Below are 21015 nucleotides of genomic sequence, written 5' to 3'. Positions count from 1 at the left end.
TTGCCGACCTGTGAGCTCAGTGAAAACAAACCAACACAGCCAGGGGAATTACACCTGGGAGAGAACATTGCTTTTTTATATAGACACTTTGGCATATTAAGGCAAGAGCCATTTAAAAAGGTGGAAAATGAAAGGAGGGGGGGGGGGGGGCGAGCAGGGGGGAATTTTTTGGAACGAGTAAAGGAAGGGTCGTCATTGCAAAAAATAAGTATTTGTGTGTGTGTGTGTGTGTGTGCGTGCGTGCGTGCATAAATCATGCATAACACGCACGCACGCACGCACACACACACACACACACACACAAACACACATACTCACACACACACATACATACATACCACTGAATCGAGATCGAGTTCTTCGGTTATCTCATCTCGGAAGAGATGAAATTATCAGATGGGTCGTTTGTCCGGATGTTTGTCCTTATAGTCGTCCGTCCATCCATTAATTTTTTGCTATTTGTGCTACTCCTCCCTTATCACCCAGCGGATTCTTCTGAAACTTGACACATGAAACTAACCACCAAACCTAGGATCCCTACAACTCCCTTATTTACAAACACATTGCTCTAGAACCCAATACAGCCCTTTTACTCGATGGCCCGCACAATCGCTCAGGCTTCAATGTTTCTATTTCAGATCATGGGGGCTCCTGGGTGTGGAGGCCGGGGGTTGGTGGGGGGGAGCGAGGTTGGTGTGGGGTTACCCCCTGAAACTTCGGATCCATAAACGTCATTTATTTACCAACAAATTGCTCTGACACCCGATACAGCCCTTCTACTCGATGGTCCGCAGGGTCCCTCTGTCTTTGATTGTCGCTTTCGGCTCAGGGGCCCAGGGGATCAGCGGGGCTCCCAAAGGGGGGGGGTTCTCACAAATCATCAGAGGTCTGAATTACAACGTTAAGAGATGACCATCAGCACATACGGGGCTATATTTTTTGACTTTAGTAAAGCATGAAGAGGCTTGTTGTTAGCCAATATTAAGTCATAAATAAGGAAACTTATAAATACATGAACAGTAAAAAGGTGGAGGGGGGGTATGTGGATGGGGGGCATCAACACCACGGTAGAGGGACACAACAAAGCGACATTTGGAAGAAAATGGGTGAGGAAAATAAGCTCCTAGAAAAAGAAAAACGTCTGAACCAAGAAATGGATGTCTTACACCTGGAGTAAAATTTTTAAGAGAGTGGAACACATGATCGGCCAAATGGCATCCACGTTTCCTTGTTTAAAGTCATACAGGATGCAACCACTCTGATTCAGTGTAGTCCCAGAAGACTGTAGACCCTTTGCATATATTAATCCCCATTCTGCAGATGGAATATACATAGTTAAATGCAATTGGTTCAATTCCCGACAGGCATATACCTTCGAATGCACAGGCACAATCCAAGTTCCACCAGTCGAGAGAGACAGAGAGACAGAGAGAGATAAGTGCCACCGCCAAAACCAAATCCAAAGCCGTGAATCTGCACAAATCCATGAATCCAAAGCTAAAGTATTGACGAGGGGTCAGGCATAGATCATGTGACGCAAGATGCTTGCTCATCGAAAGTGCCATTATTTCAGGTTTTTACATGAAGTTGATTAATATTTTAAAGTTTTTACTGTAATGTTGACCTTGTACATGTTAAAATAATGCGGTATAGTTAATCAAAGGGAAAGTGGCCTAGGGGTTGGGAAATGCAATAGCAAAGCAATACACATGCACAACTACACACGGATACAGTGAGACAGACACACAGAGCCAGAGAAAGACACACACAGAGACAGAGACAGACACATAGAGACAGAGAAAGACACACACAGAGACAGAGACAGACACATAGAGACAGAGACAGAGACAGACACACAGAGACAGAGACAGAGAGGCACACACAGAGACTGACACACACACACACACACACACACACACACACACACACACACACACACACATCTAGACATACACACACATCTAGACATGCACAAACACACACACACACACACACACACACACACACACACACACACACACACACACACACACACACACACACACGAAGTATTTATCCACAAAGGCCGTCACCATCCATAAGCAAAATGAAATAAAAAGATAATACTGTACAGCACAAGTTGGACAGTTGTTAAAAAGGATAGCATTTCAGCATAAGGCCAAAAATATACACCGAAAAATATACACATACAAATATACACCGAATGACATGAATACGAGCAAAATACTGCGCGTCCTGATGCTTTGATGCCGGCAACATGTGATTATTAAAGTTTGTGCAAGTTAGGTGGTAGGTCCAGGCACAAGTACAAAGCGCCAAACTTATCACTTGTACTGGTAAAACCTCATAAGCATGCGCAGGCACCAATGGTTCTTGTGATACAGCCATTCGTTCAACTGGTAGCGTTCCCAATCACACATCAGGCAAAATGCACAATCTTTCTCTGCACAATAGCAATACTGGCAAATACATTTGGATTGGTTGTTTTCACAATAATGTGAGCACATTTCACGATGCTGGAATCTTCGGTTCAAATTGCGTTGATTTGTATGTTACCTACTATTTTGTAACTTATGCAAGATCAGTAAACAAACATCTGCTGTATTTGTCTTAAATGTAATAATGCACAAGCCTCTTGTTGAGCCTTGCATCAGGAAAAAGTAACAAAAGTCAACGTGTCCCAAGTTTGAAGCTTTTCAATCGGTTAATTTACCAATATACTGTCAGCTTGATATCACCTCTGAATAAATACAGCAGCTTACACAGTCAACAGATTCCCCATCTTGCAAATATGGTTTGTTACAAGAGTAAATAATAGAGGACGACAGAGTTCGTATCACAAAACAACGATTAAATCCCACTCAAATATACATCAAATGCAGCCAATTACAGACATACCTACCAAATTTAAACCATTTATCCCACCAAGCCACTTCTGCATGGAAAAGAACCCATACATCACCATCAGGCCGCTTTATTTTGCAATGAATCAGAGGGCGGCGAGTAACGGAATAATGCAATGAGGCAGTGGAGAAAAGGCCAGAGACACAGCAGACACGGCAACATTGGCACAGCGTTCTGTTTGGTTTTGCCGGTTACCTCCATGGTCTGTGACTGGTGCATCGCCTTTATTGCATTCACGGCCATCGCTCTCGTAGCGTAGGTCACAAAAGCGCATCCTGGAAAAGACGGCCTAATCAGGACACGGAAAAGCCTCATCACGCACCACAAGCTTCTGTTGGATTTGTGCAGATTCACGGACCTCAGTTATCAATCGTACAAAAATGCCCAAGCTGGGAGGAAGCGAATGTTAAATTACCACCATTGTTGGTCAATCAGAAGATTAAAAATAATGATGATTAATGCAAAGATCTCAGTCGTGAACTGCCAAGACGACAGATATATCTTGCTCGTGCTGGAAAGCTCAAGGATCGACCAGAAACCACACTAGCATGATATAAACATTAACACCAACAAGAAACAAGGAAGGAAGGCAGGGAAGGCATGAAGAGATATATAAAGGGAAAATAAAATTAAGCAAGGGTGGAGGTTGAGAAGGGGAGGGGAAGGTTGGGCAGTGACAAGTACGCAGATGCATAAGGCAATGGATGATAGTTAAGAAAGGAATGAGATGTGCAAGCAATAAAAGATGGCACGATGACCTCACCTCTGCTCACTCCATCTGGGCCCCGGAGAACACGGCACTCCTCTATCTGCCCATAAGACGAGAACATAACACGGATGTCACTTTCGTTGCACTTCTTGGACACCATGCCCACAAAAAGCTTCCGATCCTCTGCAAATACACGGCAAAGAACAAAACAACGCATGGTGACCTTCAAGGACTACACCTTGGAGGCAACACGTTCCGCAGGCATATGGAAGCCCCTCCTAGGCACACGTACAGGCGTAAGAATTACAAAGCAATTTCTTATATAATGTTGACCTCAAGGTAAAAAAATGTCGAGGTGAAGTTTACACTAATCCTGACAAAGTAGGGCATTTTCCATGTGCTTCAGGGTGGTCACTTTAACAAAACAACTTTCAATGAGCTTCTTCAAGAGACAGCGGTCCTGCCTAGGAGGCTCCATCGAAGCAGAATAAGAGCCCGACACAGGTTAAGACCATGAATATTATTCATAAATAGGAGGTTGTAATGCTTCACAAAGTGGGCAGCACAATCTCACTATCAGAGCCACTACACTCTGCAATTACACTGCATTTCCATGGGGCCATTAAAAATGGTCGAACAGTTAAACAAGCGAGCAGTGTACAAAATGTCGCAGAAACACCAATTGCGTTTAGCTCACCTGGAGCATAGTTCCGGTCAGGTATTAGCATTGCGAGGTGTCTATGAGTAAGTCAGTCAGTATGTAAACACTCAGGTCATCTTCTACAAAACTACACATAAATTTGATGAAACTTGACCACAACCTTCACCACCCATGATGTACCAAAGTTTGTTCACATAATTGAAAAATAAATAAATAAATAAAAATCAAGGTCTAAGAGGGTCTACAGAGGGAGAAAGAGGAGGGTCAAAGTGGGATCAGGTTTGACCCCCCAAAAAGGTATTTGCTTTACTAGTACACCCGCTCACTACGGGAGCAGCAAGAAGGGCCATTCCTCTCTTGGGTACATAGATTACAGTCAAACTATGGTCGGGTCTCAAGAACATTGGGTGTGCGTTAACTTACCAAGTTCATTGTGGAGAGATCGCCAAGTAAGTGAAGCGTTTGAGCAAGCACTCCATTCAAAACTGTTAAGGAACGGCAAGCTTGGCAAGCGCTAGCTAGCTAGGTAAATGAGCACACCCCGGTCTTCCTCCCTTTCAGTTTCGTATTAAACAGCAGGAGGGAGTTTCAAAAGTTCACCCCGAAAAATGCCACGGTAGAGAAAGAAAGGGCCATGTTATTAACTCAACATTTGTGGGGTATATAGAGTACCACATTTGTGGGGTATATAAGTATAAAGAGATCTTCGTTCAGTTATGTAAGTAAACCTTACTTCACAGATGTTGGAATTCCTCCAAATTTCTTCATTTAGTGTTATAAAGAGCATTAGCGACTGTTTAAAAAGCTAAGCATACGTGTTTGTGGTTTATATTTTTACTTCCTGTAGAAGCCGTTGCTCCCACAGAAACGCCATTATAACTATAAGCTATTTATACACATTATCACTGCAGGAAAAACGCCTTGGGGAAGTGGGACATTATTAGTATTGTTTTGCAATAGCATTAATAATATGTGATTATCATTAATTTTGTTATTAAAAGCGTCTTCAGGAAAATGCCACGATAAATCTTCTTCTTTTGAAAAAACGCCACGATAAAGCTAATTTAACATTGATATACACCTCAACATGCAACCCCATTGACGGCAATGGTGGGGAAAACCCGCTCGGGGCAGAAAACCTCCTTGGGGAGGGGAGGGCAAATGAATGCACTACAACCTTCATTATGTAACCCCTAATCATCCTGTCAAGTTTGGTTGAGATTGCATAAGTAATGACAGAATGTTTTGGGGTCAAAAATTCATCAGACAGACAGACACCAAATTTTAGTATGATTCTCAAACTACAGACACAATTTAGATTAAACTTGACCACAACCTCCATCACCCGTGATGCTATTTAAACTAATTTTCATCAAACTTTGGACTTCTGAGGATCAAGGCATCCTGATGTCTTGTAAATTCCATCAAAAAATTGCATATCAAGTAGGTCAATGTAAAGGTCAAAGGTCATTATGATTCCGCGATCGCTACTTTTGACGTCATCTCAAAAAGAATGCACCAAAATATTTCGAAGAACTTGGTCGGAATCATCTCTGCATGGTGCTTTCACAAATTTGTTTAAACCATCGGCTAATTTACATATTTTGTGGGTCATCTATGCCTACCAGTAGTTCCATTGTTCCACCAAGTGAGCCGAGGAGCATTACCACAATTTTTTACGGAGTAGCCCATAGGGTAAAGCCGTCGAGAACAGTGTTTGCCCGTCTGTATGTATGTCCCCTCAAACGTATACCAATCAGAACTGACAATCTGCACACATGACAGGGTGATGTGATTACGTCTGATGTTATTACGGCGGTACGGCGGATGACTCTCCACACTCCAGAATTTTGATTCCAATTTCATTCAGGCCAAACATACAGTCATGGCCAAAAATGTTAGCACCCTTGCACTTTTTCAAATAACTCACCATTTTCTCAAAAATAAGTTGAAATTGACAAAAGGATTTGGTCTTCACAATTCTTATTTCACTGTTAACATTACAGAACCTTTGCTTTTTATTCAGAATTAATATATCCTTTTAAAATCAGAAAACAAAAAATAAATGGCAATGACAAAATTATTGACACCCTAGATTAATATTTGTTAGCATGGCCTTTGGACAAAATAACTGCAGTCAAGCGGTTCCTATAGCCATGAATGAGCTTCATACACCTCCCTACAAGCAGTTTGGCCCACTCTTCTTGTGCAGACTGCTCCAGTTCTCCCAGATTTGAAGGGTGCCTTCTCCCAACTAGTGTAAGCTCTCGGGGGGAGTTCGTGGCCATCGCAAAAGTACAAAGTCAACCATGATTTTATTGTTGTACATACCAAGACCTTTAAAAAAAATTTGGATGACAAGCCCAAATCTGTATAGATTTTGCTACAGAGGGCGATTTTAAAAATGGCCACCATAAGTATTACTTTTGACCATATCTTGGTATGTGAGACTCATGGAGACATGATATTGGTGCCGAAACCTATGTTTTCAGAGTCAAGGAACTCAATAAGACCAATAACAATTACATTGGCTCGTTCGTTTGCGGTAGCCATCTTGAAATTCAAAATGGCCGCCATTTAAAATCGCAGTTGTCCATATATCAGTCATCAAAACACACAGACGCTTGATGTTGGTGGCTATACTCATGCATTTAAGGCCAAGGAATCCAATGATAAGAGTATAATAATACAGTGGTATAATAATACAGTGGTTCACAGAGACCAACAAAAATCTTCTTGAGTATATTCAGGTAACCTATAAATCCAACGTGGTGCCCATAACTATTATCACCCAAATCATGGGTGACTTTGTACTTTTGCGATGGCCATGAACTCCCCCTAGAGCCAGGAGTATATGGTGTCCATCACAAAATTGAAGATTTGCTGCTTTCTGTAATCATTACGTTTAAAGATCTTCATTTAACAAATCAACTCACTGTAATCCACTTCTCTTTTATTTCAGATAAATTCTGAAGACAAGCCCTAATACAAGACCTAATACAAGCCCTAATCCACAATCAGCAATGGAATTTGTACAGCTTTCGGGGCAGGAGTTGGTGATTTTGACCGGACAAAGTGTGTAATTTGTCAAGAGCCAACACAGGGAAAACTGATCAGCACACCCAACGGGTGTAAACGAATACGGGAAGCTAGTGACATATGAAACGACTCTGCAACAAAACGCATAAAGTTTATGCCAGCCGAGAGTGACTTCTTCTATCATGTTTCCAACCAGTGCTACAAGAAGTACACCAATGCGAATCTGCTCAGACGCATCCAGGAAGGAGGGAAATCACAGAAAGCATCGCTATCCTTAGAAAAATCTGGCAGTCCACATGGGGTTGCCACTCGTGCTCACTCCGCTGTACGTTCACCTCCAAATCCTACAGCCTACTCGATGAACTGCATCATTTGTAACAAGAAGTCACACAAACAGGACTTCACGAAATATCGTATATCTGAGTCGAACCGTGCTACTTCGCTTTTACAAGCAGCAAACTTCTTCCAGGATGACATTTTCAGTCGAATGTGTGACCTCCAGGATGAGCATGCAGTTTTTGGAGCTGACTTGTATTATCACAAACAGTGCATGACATCATACATCCAAAAGTTTGAGAATGCTCAACGTTCAACTGGCGATACACCAGAGCTGAACCCCAGGCAGCGTGCATGGAGTGATATCGTTTCTGAGTTATATTAGAAGAGGGACTAAAAAGTGGCAATGGCCATGAACTAAGTATAATCAGAGACCGATTGAATAGACTTGTGGACGACGAGCATCAATTTCGCAATAGAGATGTGAAGATATTTTTTTTGAGACACTTTGGTAGTAGCATTGATTTTACATATCCTGACCAGTTGCGAAAGTCTTTGATGGTTTATAGTGTGCCAGGTAATAGAGCAGTTGCCTTACTGTTTTATATGCCAATCTTTCTTCAAGAGGGGCTGAAGGAACTGTGGGTACGGGCAGGTAGAGGCACCACCACCCGTTATGTACCCCTTCACATTCTGCATGCACGGCTGGATCCTGATCTCTGCGCAGTCCTTCCAGCACTACACAGCCTCACAGGGTGTGATATCACCAGCAAGATTGGCACCAGGAAAGCAGCCCTCAAGGCTGACTCTGAGATCCACTTGCGAGGATTTGGCACAACTGCTCCACTAACTTCTGCAGCGATTCAGAATGCAGAACAATATTTGGTCAAAGTAGCAGATGCTGGGAGCAAATCCTGTAATTTCCAGGAGCTTCGAGCGTATCAATTCCATTTCTCAAAATCAACATCGCATCAAAATCTGCCACCGACAAGTCAAGGCCTTGAACCTCACATTTATCGTGCATTCTACAATGCATACACCACTATGCATGCTCTGGATAGGTAACTCAACGTCAGAATAGGAAACCTTGATCCAGTGGATTACGGATTTACCCTCGAAAATGGCCATCTTTTGCCATCATTCATCAACATCATGGAAAACCCTCGAGCCACGTTGGTCCCTGGTGTGTCATTGTGGCAAATGCGCTCGTGTATCAAGCCCTTATCGAGAAGCTTCGGTAAAATGTTGTGTTCTGCAAGTGCCAGAAGACTGAAAACTGTAAAAATCCTTACAACTGAGATGAAACATTAGACTCTGATATGGACCGAAATTACAACTTTGAGGTAAATAATCATTGATTTAAAGTCATTTCAAGTATAGCCGTTAGGTTTTGGTGGCCATTTTGGACGCCATTGTGGATTTTTAGGTTACATGGTAACTCAACCAAATGAACCACTGTATTATTATACTCTTATCATTGGATTCCTTGGCCTTAAATGCATGAGTATAACCACAAACATCAAGCGTCTATGTGTTTTGATGACTGATATATGGACAACTGCGGTTTTGAATGGCGGCCATTTTGAAATTCAAGATGGCTACCACAAACAAAGGAGCCAATGTAATTGTTATTGGTTTTATTGAGTTCCTTGACCCTGAAAACATAGGTTTAGGTACCAATATCATGTCTCTGAGTCTCACAGACCAAGATATGGTCAAAAGTAATACTTATGGTGGCCATTTTGAAAAGCGCCCTCTGCAGCAAAATCGAAACAGATTTGGGCTTGTCACCCAATTTTTTTTGAAAGGTCTTGGTATGTACAACAATAAAATCATGCGTGACTTTGTACTTTTGCGATGGCCACGAACTCCCCCCTAGAGCCAGGAGTAAACTGCTGTTTTCAGATCTCTCCACAGGTGTTCAATGGGATTTAGATCTGGACTCATTGCTGGCCACTTCAGAACAGTCCAGCATTTTGTCTGGAACCATTCATGGGTGCTTTTTGAAGTGTGTTTGGGGTCACCCTTGGTGAATTATCCTTTGTCTCTTATGGCACCTCATTAGACACATAGAGCAGGAATCACCCTAATAATAAAACCAACAAGAAACCAGGCTTCAAGCACTACGGGTGACAACCCCGACTTGACAGGCACACAAAGCTCGGGCAGGCCGAGGACACGCCCCGAGGAGCCGTGATTGGCCAGGACTCTTAATTGACAAGGAAGGCCAGAGTAAGAAGGGACTCGCTGATTGGTGGAGGAAAGGACGAGTAGGAGGCATCTCGCTGATTGGAGAAGCACCGCGGACGGGAGAGCCAGGACATAAATAGAACGTCTGACCGCCATTCTCTCTCTTGTGCCAGCTCGTTACTGGATGCAATAGAGAACGGTCGTTTTTCTTCTATTCTTCGCTTCGCCCTCTCTGGTCTTCCCTTTCCCTTTCCCTTTCCATTTCCATTTCTCTTCCTCTTCCTCGTTACAGATTCGTCACTTCCGCTGTTGTGGTTTTCATCCACTGGAAACACTTCTGGTTCTATGTATTATTATTATCATTGTTTAAGTGAAATGGCCATTTGTATTATCAAAATGTAAAAGGGTTAACTTTAAATGAAACAGGAAACCGGATCGGGAACCGGAAGACGAGGAAGAAGAAGAAGACGAGGGTGCGGCGAGTGAAGTCGGACAAGAAGCGAGTAGCTTCCAGCTCCGTAGCGAGCGTTGTCGAACGAAAGTCGCGAGTGAACTTTGAGTTTCCTTGAAAGGAGTTCCTGTGATAGGTGTTATCGCTAGGGGATTGAAAAACCTGCGTGGTCAGGTTTGGGCGTTGCGATTCTGAAGAATCATCGCCGGCTCATGTTGACTCCAGTAAGAGCTGTCGGCCATTTTGACACTTGCGCTTTGTTCAATAAAAGGTCTTGGCTACGCATCAGCTTTTTCACCATCCTGTCGTCTGTCGGGGATGTGTGTGCGCAACGCTGAGTTTGAAGTTTAAGTGGCAGTTCGCCGACTGAACCGGGAACGTTCCTATCTGGAGGGGGCCTTTGGGATTTCCCATTCCGCCGCGAGTTTGCTTTTGGTTTTGGACCACGTGACTTTTTGCTTCGCTTCGACCGCCTACGTCTGAGAGCTGTTTCGGCGATGCGACTGCCCTTGCCATCCGCACGGGATTCTGGTCTCGATTGGACATTGTTCTCACGATCGCTGGAGCGAGTCAACCTCGTCTTGAGGACGGGAATATAGAGACATTGGGGAAGGTTTTTCCACTCACTTGGAACACCGTGAGTTATCCTATGCTAGTTGATGGTACCATCATAAGATGTATTGAGTGTACCTTTTGATTGCTATTTGTTGTACCGTTATTATTGTGTGATTTTTAATACAATATTGGTTGGTTGATAATCATTGGTGTGGTTTCACTATTGATTTCTGACACAGAATAACATATTTTTCTGCCGTGGCTCCTCTCGGGACTCGGAGGTAAAAATTTTTGTGTGAAGGTTAACAGGTGTTAACGGATAGTCACCATGGTGTTTGACGCAGGAAAGTTTGCAGCGTCCTCGAGTGAAGCACAGTTCCAAGCATTAAAAAAAATCGGAACTCTGATATTGGCCAGACATTTTAACTTGGAGGTCCGAGCTAATATGAAGAAAGCAGAGATGCAGATATTGGTGATAGAATCTCTGGTGGGACTAGGAACATGGAAAGAGGTAGCCTTGGATTGATTACCCGAAGAACAAGAAAATGTGGAGCTCCGGAAAATTGAGATGCAATTGCAGAGCCAGGAAAGGTTAAAAGCACAGGAACGAGAACTCGAGGAAAGGTTAGAAGAAAAAAGAGCAGAGGAAAGGAGAGGTGAAAGAGAACTCGAGGAAAAAAGAGCAGAACAGGAAAGAGAACTCGAGGAAAAAAGAGCAGGACAGGAACCAGAACTCGAGGAGAGAAGAGCAGAGGAAAGGAGAGTTGAAAGGGAGTTAAAGGAACGTGACATGGAGTGTCAGATGGAACTTAAACTCAAGGAGCTGCAAATAATGGAAGAGCGGGGAGAGGTAACATCCATGCCGGCTAGTTCGACAACTAGTGAGAACACCTGGGATGTTGGTAGGCATGTGAGGCTGGTTCCACCCTTCAATGAAAAGGATGTAGCCAATTTTTTTTTACACTTTGAGAAAGTGGCTCGAATGCTAAAATGGCCTGAGGAGTCCTGGACCATGTTAGTGCAAATTGTTCTGGTGGGTAAAGCTCAAGATATTTATTCGGCTTTACCGATTGACCAATGTGCAGATTATGAGATAGTGAAGAAAACCATTCTCAAAGCCTATGAATTGGTCCCTGAAGCTTACCGGCAAAAATTCCGGAATGCCAGGAAGAGGGAGAGTGAGACCCATGTGGAGTTTGCCAGAATGAAAGAAACCATGTTTGATTGGTGGTGTGATTCAAAAGGAGTTGGGAAAGACTTCGAACTATTGCGACAATTGATCCTGGTGGAGGAATTCCAACAGTGTGTCCACGCGGACATTAAAGTACATCTGAATGAGAGGAAGGTACCAAAGTTGTATGAGGCAGCAACCGTGGCAGATGATTATGCCTTGACACACAGGATGGGGTTCAGCAAACCTAACTTCTCGCCTAGAGTTAGCCAGGGGAGTTATGGTAAATCAGGTGCGGAGAACAAAAATTCATGGAGGCGACCTAGAGATGACTATGAGAACAAATCTGATACCACGACTTTTAGGGATCAGAAGACAACAGTTCCCAGGCAGACTTGTCTTCCAGGGGGCTCGAGGCAGACCACGAGTTTTTCCTCCGGGCCTACTTGCGCCTTTTGTAAGAAACCTGGGCAATTGATGTCCCAGTGTTACACCCTGAAAAGGAAAAATCAGGAACGGAGTCAGACTAGTACAACTGCGAATGCATTGGCAAATGTGAGAAATCGTTCTTGGAGGACAGAGCCTTGTGAAGGTTCCCATGCAAAAGTTACGGCATCACGGAGCGACCTTGTTCAAGAGGGTTACAAACCTTTTATTTCGGAGGGGTTTGTGTCACTGGATGGAGACTCTACTAACCAGAAACCGGTTAGGGTATTGAGGGACACAGGAGCACATCAATCTTTGATGCTTGAAGGCATTTTGCCATTGTCAGAGAGGACGGCAACTGGTGTTAGTGTTTGTTTACAGGGCGTTGGTGGCTGTGTTAAAGCTCCACCTCATGTCATCCATTTAGAGTCTGATTTGGTGTCAGGACCCGGTCACCGTAGGTTTACAAGCCACTCTTCCTGTAGAGGGAGTATCTTTTGTTATCGGGAATGATTTGGCCAGTGGTCAAGTTTCTGGTAACCCGATGTTTGTTAAAAAGCCTAGTATGGAAAGCAACACTACACAAGTCAGGGATGGAGGCAATGTTGGCAAGCTCTTTGTCGGTGGACTGAACTTCAAAACAGTGAAAGATGTTCTGGCCTCTGTCTTTGATAAATATGGCCCGCTTTTGGAAGTGCTGCTGATAAAAGACAGGGAGGCACAAAAGTCAAGAGGGTTTGGCTTTGTCACGTTTGAAAACACAAAGGACGCCAGAGATGCAGAAAAGGATCTGAATAGCAAGGAGTTGGAGGGTCGAACCATAACAGTAGAGAAGGCATTTCATAGGTGTCGAGGAGGCTACAGAGGAGGACCATGTGGAGGTAGTTTTGGTGGTGGCCGCAATCGATATTACTATGGAGGCTCCCAGAGTTATGGCAGCTCCCGAAGGAATGATTATCAGGGTAGTGGCTGAGAAGGAGACCGCTATTCACGAGACTGCAGCGACAAGCGGTCCAACCGTGATTATTATGAAAGTTAGGAAGAGTTGAAGCACTGAATGCTGCAGAGCAGCCGAGCCAAGATTCCTACACGGACTAACCGTGAACGCCACGTTCCTAAAGGCATCCATGTAGTGAACTTTCCGACACGGATTAACCATGAACTCCACGTTCCTAAAGGCGTCCATGTAGTGAACTTTCCTACACGGATTAACCGTGAACTCCACGTTCCTAAAGGCGTCCATGTAGTGAATACTTCCAGGCCTCACCACCCAACCACCATGGAACCTGGCTCTCAGCTCGGCCTCCCGGGAAAAGTGCTATAGATTTGCTTGACTTTGGATTTTTGATCACAACCCCTTAACCTTCATTCAAAAGAAACTAAAAATAAAAATCAGAGGTTGATGAGATGGAGTTTGGCTTTGCAGGGGTTCAACTTGGAAATTGAGCATGTAAAGGGCAGGGACAATGTCGTTGCTGATGCTTTGTCCAGAGTGAATTAACTTTGGGAAAATCTGTGGGTTGTTCGAAGTTTTGTTGCTTTATTTTTTGGGGAATATTGATTATTGTTGCTCACGGGAGTTGATGATTTGGGTTGTGAGTTTACTTTTGTTTGTTTAAAGAGTTTGCCTGCAAAGAAAGTTCTCGCTGTGTTCAAACTTTCTTTCTCGAGGGGGGGAAGTGTTACGGATTCGACACTTCCGCTGTTGTGGTTTTCATCCACTGGAAACACTTCTGGTTCTATGTATTATTATTATCATTGTTTAAGTGAAATGGCCATTAGTATTATCAAAATGTAAAAGGGTTAACTTTAAATGAAACAGGAAACCGGATCGGGAACCGGAGGACGAGGAAGAAGAAGAAGGCGAGGGCGTGGCGAGTGAAGTCAGACAAGAAGCGAGTAGCTTCCAGCTCCGTAGCGAGCATTGTCGAACGAAAGTCGCAAGTGAACTTTGAGTTTCCTTGAAAGGAGTTCCTGCGATAGGTGTTATCGCTAAGGGATTGAAAAACCTGTGTGGTCAGGTTTGGGCGTTGTGATTCTGAAGAATCATCGCCGGGTCGTGTCGACTCCTGTAAGAGCCGTCGGCCATTTTGACACTCGCGCTTTGTTCAATAAAAGGTCTTGGCTACGCATCAGCTTTTTCACCATCCTGTCGTCTGTCGGGGATGTGTGTGCGCAACGCTGAGTTTGAAGTTTAAGTGGCGGTTCGCCGACTGAACCGGGAACGTTCCTATCTCGAGAGGGCCTTTGGGATTTCCCATTCCGCCGCGAGTTTGCTTTTGGTTTTGGACCATGTGACTTTTTCCTTCGCTTCGACCGCCTACGCCTGAGAGCTGCTTCGGCGGTGCGACTGCCCTTTCCATCCGCACAGGATTCTGGTCTCGATTGGACATTGTTCTAGCGATTGCTGGAGCAAGTCAACCTCGTCTTGAGGACGGGAATATAGAGACATTGGGGAAGGTTTTTTCCACTCAATTGGAACACCGTGAGTTATCCTATGCTAGGTGATGGTACCATCATAAGATGTATTGAGTGTACCTTTTGATTGCTATTTGTTGTACCGTTATTCTTGTGTGATTTTTAATACAATATTGGTTGGTTGATAATCATTGGCGTGGTTTCACTGTTGATTTCTGGCACAGAATAACATTTTTCTGCCATGGCTCCTCTCGGGACTCGGAGGTACATCACGACCAGGGGGTCGGGGAGGAGCACGTAACATTATCTTTCTCTCTCTTCGCTCTGCTCTCAGCCACTGGTCTTGAACGCGGCAGTCGGTATTTGTCATTCTCGCCCTGAACCAGCGATGGGACCAACCGTTTTCGGAGACGCCACCGGGGGACGTGCAGAGGCAATAGGGAGAGCCACGGCCCGGGAACTGCGGTTCTCCATGCAGAGGACGGGTGGATGAGGCCAGGCACAGCTGGAGGAGTGAGCTGCAAGCGTCGCGGTCGCCTCGCGCGGGAAGCCTTCATCGAGGCCTTGTGAGGCCTGTTTCACGCAACGTCGCCAATGCGCCGGACGATTTTTACAACCCTCACGAGATCCCACAAGTGATCAGAGCTAAGTGTACACACACACCTTATTTTTCAGTTTATTTTATCCCTTTGTCTGTTTTTAAGTCTGTTGTGGGGATGTCCCGTTTAGGCATATAGTTATCGTACATTTTCTTTGTATCGGCATTCCGTTGAATAAATCCTTTTGTTATTTTTGTACATTTCTAAAGCCCGTCTTTGTTGGAGTTATTTTCCGCAAGTTTGAGGATCCCGGCAGGATCGACAGGTGAGACCCTTCATCCCTCCCCTTCCCTCCCTTTCTTCCCCCGCGTATATCACGTCTGCATTTGATCAGTGCCTCAGAGTTAAAGCTTGCTCGGCTATTCGTTCCTGGGAAATATTTTAATCGTCAAGAACGCGACAATATTGCCCGGGACATTTTTGGATTTCTATGTGGAATAAGCCAAGATTTGGTAATTTTTTCAGCTTTTTTGGTTTTGTTCCACTGCAAACCAAAGAAATACATATGTGGATAACAAAATATTTTTTAGTTTCAACAATTTTCTGGAAGAAATGGTGAATTATTTGAAAAAAGTGCAAGGGTGCCAATATTTTTGGCCACGACTGCGTCGTCAAACCTGTCATTTATCACAATCGCTATGCTCTACTTTTACGTTTTTCATTCAGTGTGAAACACAAACAAACCAATTGTTAAAATGAGCATCAAATATCGAAAGCATCGGCGTTATGGCTCTTCCAATAAAACGGTACGTACAGGCCTTAGGCTTCATGCCTCACCTTCGGGCCATTTCGGACAAATTAAGCCCAGGTTTCTTAATACAGTAGTGTATCCTTTCAGTAGTATCGTTTTCATAATAGTAATAATCTATCTATAATTCCAGTAATCTCTGTGTGTTTGTTTGTTTGTACGTTTGTACGTTTGTCTGTGACCGCTGTTTCTCGACAACCACGGGTCCGATATACTTTAAACTTGCCAGGTATATTGCTGGGGACCCGAGGATGTGCCTTTTCAAGGTTTCATATTAATCGGACAATTACTTACCGAGCTATGTCCAAAAAACGATTCAACCAATCAGAGAGCAGCGAGCTATCGCGTGTGCCGAACGTGGCGGACACACTCTGCCTCGGATGGCACATTTGAGAGCGTATTCATTTATTTCACGTTTGCAAACTATGTTGCCGTTAAACTATGTTTTAAAACTAATAAAAACCATTTCATCTAAATAGAGGGGGGGGGGGGGGATTGTCACTGTACTCGCAAGCCGTTCGCCGTTCGCTTTGGCGTTGCGAATGGACCAACACATTTCATGGACCAAACCATTTCATGTAAAGCGTTCGCCGTTCGCTTTGGCGTTGCGAATGGACCAAAACATTTCATGAACCAAACCATTTCATGTAAATAGAGGGGGGGATATAATTTTAGATATAGATATAGTACGGGCATGCCCTAGTAATAATAATAATAATAATAATAATAACTAGAACTGCCACCTTACAACTGCTGGTAGTGATGACCGGTTTCCTCCGCCTTCCCGCTTTCATATAACCCCGCTTTTGATACAACCCCTTTCATTGGACATGCTTTGACACAACCCCCTTGGATACAACCACACACACACACACCCACCCCCCCCCCCCGCCACACACCCACCCACCCCCCCCACACACACACACCCAACCCCCCCCCTCCCCACACACATATATCCACCCCCCCTCCCCACACACACAAGCACACACATATCCACACACACACCACCCCCCAACACACACACACACACAAGCACATGCCCCCCCCTCAAACACACACACCACACATCTCCCCCCCTAACACACACACACACGCATCCACCCCCCCCCCCCCCACTACTCCGCCTACTCCTCCCCACATATCCACACACGCACATCCCCCCTCCCCCCCCCAACACACACACACACACACATTCCACACACACACACACACACACACACACACACACACACACACACACACACACACACACACACACACACACACACACACACACACACACACACACACCTCGTTTTTTCATTTCTGTTCCTCACAATTCTATCTCTTTTATACACACACACCCCCAACACACACACCAATTCCCCACCAATTCCCCACCATACACACATACACACACACACACACACACACACACACACACACACACACACACACACACACACACACACTTAATTAATTGCACAGTATTGGTTGTTCCTAAACTTAAATATAAATAATTTAAAGGATTGTTGTAAATGATGTTAATTTCACAACAGCCCATATTCAACTTTATTTAAATTGTAAACCTCAAACATAGTTCCTCTACCTAAAGCAAGAACCTTAACCTGTAAGCAATTGACTAGTTTCCCGACTGCATGGATCATCAGCTGGGCACCGTTCTTCCTCGAGGTTTCGATCCTTTCAGCCCAGGACCTCTCCAAACGGCGGATCCACACCCTCGATCATGGATCCACATCAATAGATGGTACATCAGTAGATCCATAACCTCAGTTGCATCCAGGCAGTCAGTCATCCCATCAATGCAACATCACTTATTCCCACTTCACTCGCAATAGGATTTAATGTATTATCATATATTTATAACTTTCCTTACACACTCTATAGTCTATAATATGATATCGTTAAATCATGCACATCTTACCTTAAATATACCATATTGTTATGGATTCGTCACTTCCGTTGTTGTGGTTTTCATCCCCTTGAAACATTTCTGGTTCTATGTATTATTATTATTGTTTGGGGGTAATAGCCATTATTATTGTCACAAGGTACAAATTTTAATGTTAAATGAAAGAGGAAACCGGATCGGGAACCGGAAGATGAGGAAGAAGAAGAAGAAGAAGAGAAAAAAGGGCGGAGCGAATAGGTCGGACAAGAAAGCCGAGTTGCTCCGGGTTCTGAAGCGAACGTTGGCGAGCCAGAGTCACTAGCGAACTTTCGGGTTTCCGGGAGAGGAATTCCTACGACGGAGTTGTCGTCGCTGTGACCGGTCAACCTGCATGTCAGGTTTTGCGATCGATTCAGGAGAGAATCATCGCTGTGCGGTGTGCCACGAGACCAGGTCGTCGGCCATTTTGACTCACGCAGGATTTGTGCTTCGCTCACGGTTTCGTTTCTTTTCGAATTCTCACCGCATTCAGATGTCGATCTGGGGCATGTGTGTGACGCGGATTTTTGAAGGCTAATTCATCCATACCCGAGGGTGTGATCTCTCGGTCGCCTTTGGATTTCCCAGTCGCCTTTGGATTTCCCAGTCGCCTTGAGGGCGCCTGTGTACAGCTTCGGCTGTGTGTCTGCCCTGGCCATCCGCGCGGGATTCTGGTCATTTGGACATCGTTCTAGCGATCGCTGGAGCGAATCAACTTCGTCTTGGAGCCGGGAATAAGAGACATTGGGGAATGTTGTTGTTACACTCACTTGGAGCACAGTGAGTTATATATTGTAAAACTGATGGTACCATCATAGGACATATTGATTGTACTTTTGAATACTATTGTTGTTGTACCGTTATTCTTGTGTGATCTCAATACAATATTTGTTTGTGAGTAACAATTGGGGTGCCTTCTCCATTGATCTTTGACACACAGAATAACACATTTTTCTGACGTGTCTCCTCTCGGGGCTCGGAGGTACACCGTGACCAGGGGTTCGGGGAGGAGCACGTAACAATATCTACCAACCAGCATGACCACACCACCTACCTCTGGATCAAACTGTATTTCAAATGTTCAAACTGTGACTGAAAACGGTTTTTTGCATGCTGCTGTATCCTAGCAACCACTGATTCCTAGCAACATTGATTTGTGGGATATTTAATACTTATATTGTACTGTATTTACATAAATATCTCATGAATAATATTTCTACGATTCGTATTGTATTTTACGAATTCGATTTGGTGTCGTTTTGTGATTTTAAAGAAAACTCGTTTTAATCTACCAACTGTAGCTCTCTGCGCTAACATACGTCTGACTAGTTGTTGTAATTTATTGACCAGTTCAGAGCTGTGTGTGGTTGCTCTCAGTCCTAATTATTTCACCTGCAACCGTACCATAAAATAGCTTTTTTGGAATGTTGCTGTCTAAGAAAGGCATTCGGACAATATGGAATGAAAAAGCATTTCGTTTATCAAATAATTTGGTGAGAAATTTATTATTATGGATATCAATTTGTAATTCTAGAAAGGAAACTGAAGTGGAAGTTTGGTTTTCCTTTTTTCATTTAAGTTCTTTTGGATATATATCATCATGAATCTGCTCAAATATAAATCCATCGTTAATCGCCAACAAATCATCAATGAACCTGAAGATGTTTCCGCATCTTCGTGCAGTTGTTAATTTATTCCTGCACATGTTCTGGACCCAATCAAACTCGTACATGTGCAGGAACAAATTTGCAAAGAAAGGGGCCGGATCTGAACCCATAGGTATGCCCACTGTCTGCTGGAGTATTTTGTTGCCAAATGTAAAGAAACTGTTGTTTAGTAGAAATCGAATACTTTCTTTGAGTTTACTTTTTGAAAAACTGCATGAATATTGATTATCTTTTACAGACCAGTGTGCTCTGTTTTGATACACATTAATGTATACTTTATTACCTCCTGCAAATGCTTTATCTACTGCTCTGTCCAATGCGGTTACCAGCTTGTCATGTGGAATGTTTGTGTACAATGTGTAAAAATCAAAAGTTGATAAACATTTAACCTTGCCCTTGTTATTAATGTTGTGGACACTGTCGATTACCGGTTTGGAATTGTCAATGATCCAGAATTTCTTCATACCAGAATAAAACTTCACTTTTTCATGGTAGTTTTTAAAGCATTTATATATTAGTTTCATTGCCGCTGTTATACTACCCGACAAAGGTTTCAAACTACATTCTCTACTTGCGATGATGAACCTCATCTTACAAGGGTGTTTGTGCATTTTTGGGATCCAGTAAATGAATGATAATTTATGGTGTTTATCCAGAACTAACAGTCTTCTGACCGTTGAGTGATTTGTATGGTGTTGTATCAAGTCTGTTTTGTTATCGTTACTTATTTTGTAGGTCTTTGAAATTCCCATGTCTAAGCCCAATTCTTCCAAAAGTGTTTGAATGTAGAATGTTTTACATACAAATGCAATATTATTATTTGCTTTGTCAATTGGAACAATAACATATTGTGTTTGAAGCTGCCTTAAGCAATCACGTACCTCTACCTCTGGATTGTTTAAAATTGCCTTTGGATGATTGATTCGAACTTTTCTTTTCAAATCAACAACTCTCCTTTTCACATGTTTCTCTCCCTCCTCCAACCATAAAGCCATTTGTGTGTTTGGTACTTTATGTTTATGTTTATCAATTTGTTCTTTCATCCATTCGCCCAGTCCCATCATTGTAAGTTCCATTGCTTTATCCCAGTTTATTCCTTTATTTTCAACATAATTTGGTCCTTTTGTAAGTAATGCACGTAATCTTTTATCTTTCACTATTCTGAGATCACCTGTGATGACGTGTTTATGATGTGGATCTTTGAATGCGGAATTTTCACAATTACAATGATGTGTGTTATTTAACCATTCCTCTATTTTTTTATTTTTTTT

General features: G+C 43.4%; 1 protein-coding gene across 16 annotated transcripts in view; it reads right to left on the bottom strand.

Moving 5' to 3' along the window:
• The window catches only part of LOC137423244 (CUGBP Elav-like family member 2), a 219334-nt gene that overhangs the window by 48390 nt on the left and 149929 nt on the right, over window positions 1-21015 (bottom strand). For all 16 annotated transcript variants that reach the window (XM_078774507.1, XM_078774514.1, XM_078774510.1 and 13 more), the window contains 2 exons: window positions 3668-3796; window positions 3100-3179 (listed from right to left, as the gene is read on the bottom strand). In XM_078774507.1, coding sequence (XP_078630633.1) covers window positions 3100-3179; window positions 3668-3796 — 209 coding nt within the window. The remainder of the gene's footprint in view (window positions 1-3099; window positions 3180-3667; window positions 3797-21015) is intronic.

The sequence above is a fragment of the Myxine glutinosa genome, chromosome 3, assembly GCF_964187855.1.
Source record: "Myxine glutinosa chromosome 3, kmMyxGlut1.1, whole genome shotgun sequence".
NCBI lineage: Eukaryota > Metazoa > Chordata > Myxini > Myxiniformes > Myxinidae > Myxine > Myxine glutinosa.
This window is presented reverse-complemented; position numbering and strand designations above follow the sequence as displayed.